The 982-nt window shown below is 69.8% G+C and overlaps 1 protein-coding gene across 1 annotated transcript in view; it reads left to right on the top strand.

Moving 5' to 3' along the window:
* Nucleotides 1-5: 5 nt before the first annotated feature.
* The window catches only part of H696_02303 (hypothetical protein), a 4,109-nt gene continuing 3,132 nt past the window's right edge, over nucleotides 6-982 (top strand). The window contains exons 1-3 of the mRNA XM_009496204.1: nucleotides 6-256; nucleotides 384-534; nucleotides 639-852. Of these exons, the coding sequence (XP_009494479.1) occupies nucleotides 62-256; nucleotides 384-534; nucleotides 639-852 (560 nt within the window). The 5' untranslated portion in view covers nucleotides 6-61. The remainder of the gene's footprint in view (nucleotides 257-383; nucleotides 535-638; nucleotides 853-982) is intronic.

Here is a 982-nt window from a genome sequence, read left to right as displayed (position 1 = left end):
CCCCCCCCCCTTCCCCTCGCCTCTCCCCGACACCAGCCCGCCCGCGGTGTGTCCCAGCAAGATGTCAGGCCACCGCCCCGGCCGGCTGTCGCAGGCCAATAAGTCCTTCAAGTCTCGCCATGCTACCAAGGGCTCCATCAAGGCGGAGAACCGTGGTCGCGTTGAGCGCGACGGCAACGGCCCGAAGGCCAAGCTGACCGCCTCCAAGAACAACCGCCGGAACATGGCCCGGCTGGCCCAGCGCGAGAAGCGCATGGTATGCGGCACATGCCCCCGGGCGAACGCCCCTCCCGGCGCGATTCCCCTCCCCCCTGTCGCCTGCTTTGCCATTGCCCCTGACACACCTGCTCTCCCCGGCTCGCGCCCCCCCCCCCCGGCCACAGCACATCGCCTCAATCAGCCGTAAGCACGGCGGCCCGGGCGGCGCGCCCCGTGTCATCGCCATCGTCCCCCTGTCGGATAATCTGGACCCCCGTGGCATCTGGTCTTCCATCCTGGACCACCCGCTGGTGAAGGTTCACCGCGGCGATCCCGGTGCGCCTGCCCTGCCACCCTCCGCGCCACCTCTCCCCGGCCCTCACCTCGACACTGACCCCCCTCGACTTGCCTCCGTCCTCTGCGGGGAAAAAAAAACACAGAGTCCTCCGATCCCGTCACCTTCAGCGTGGACAAGCTGGCCAACTCCATCATGACCCTGCTGCATGTCCCCCAGCGCGATATCTACGGCATCATCGATGCCCTGAATGTGGCGGACTTCGTCATCTTCGCCCACGACTCCACCGAAAGCTCCAGTGAGTTTGGCGAGACCCTCATCTCCACCCTCTTTGCCATGGGCCTCCCCTCGGCCGTCCAGTGCGACACCCCCCCCCCCTCTCCCCCCCCTCCCCCCCCCCTACCCCCCCCCCCCCCCCCCCCCCCCCCCCCCCCCCCCCCCCCCCCCCCCCCCCCCCCTCCCCCCCTCCGACACAGCGTCGTCGCCAAC

This window comes from Fonticula alba (genome assembly GCF_000388065.1).
Source record: "Fonticula alba strain ATCC 38817 unplaced genomic scaffold supercont2.3, whole genome shotgun sequence".
NCBI classification, from domain to species: domain Eukaryota; order Rotosphaerida; family Fonticulaceae; genus Fonticula; species Fonticula alba.
This window is presented reverse-complemented; position numbering and strand designations above follow the sequence as displayed.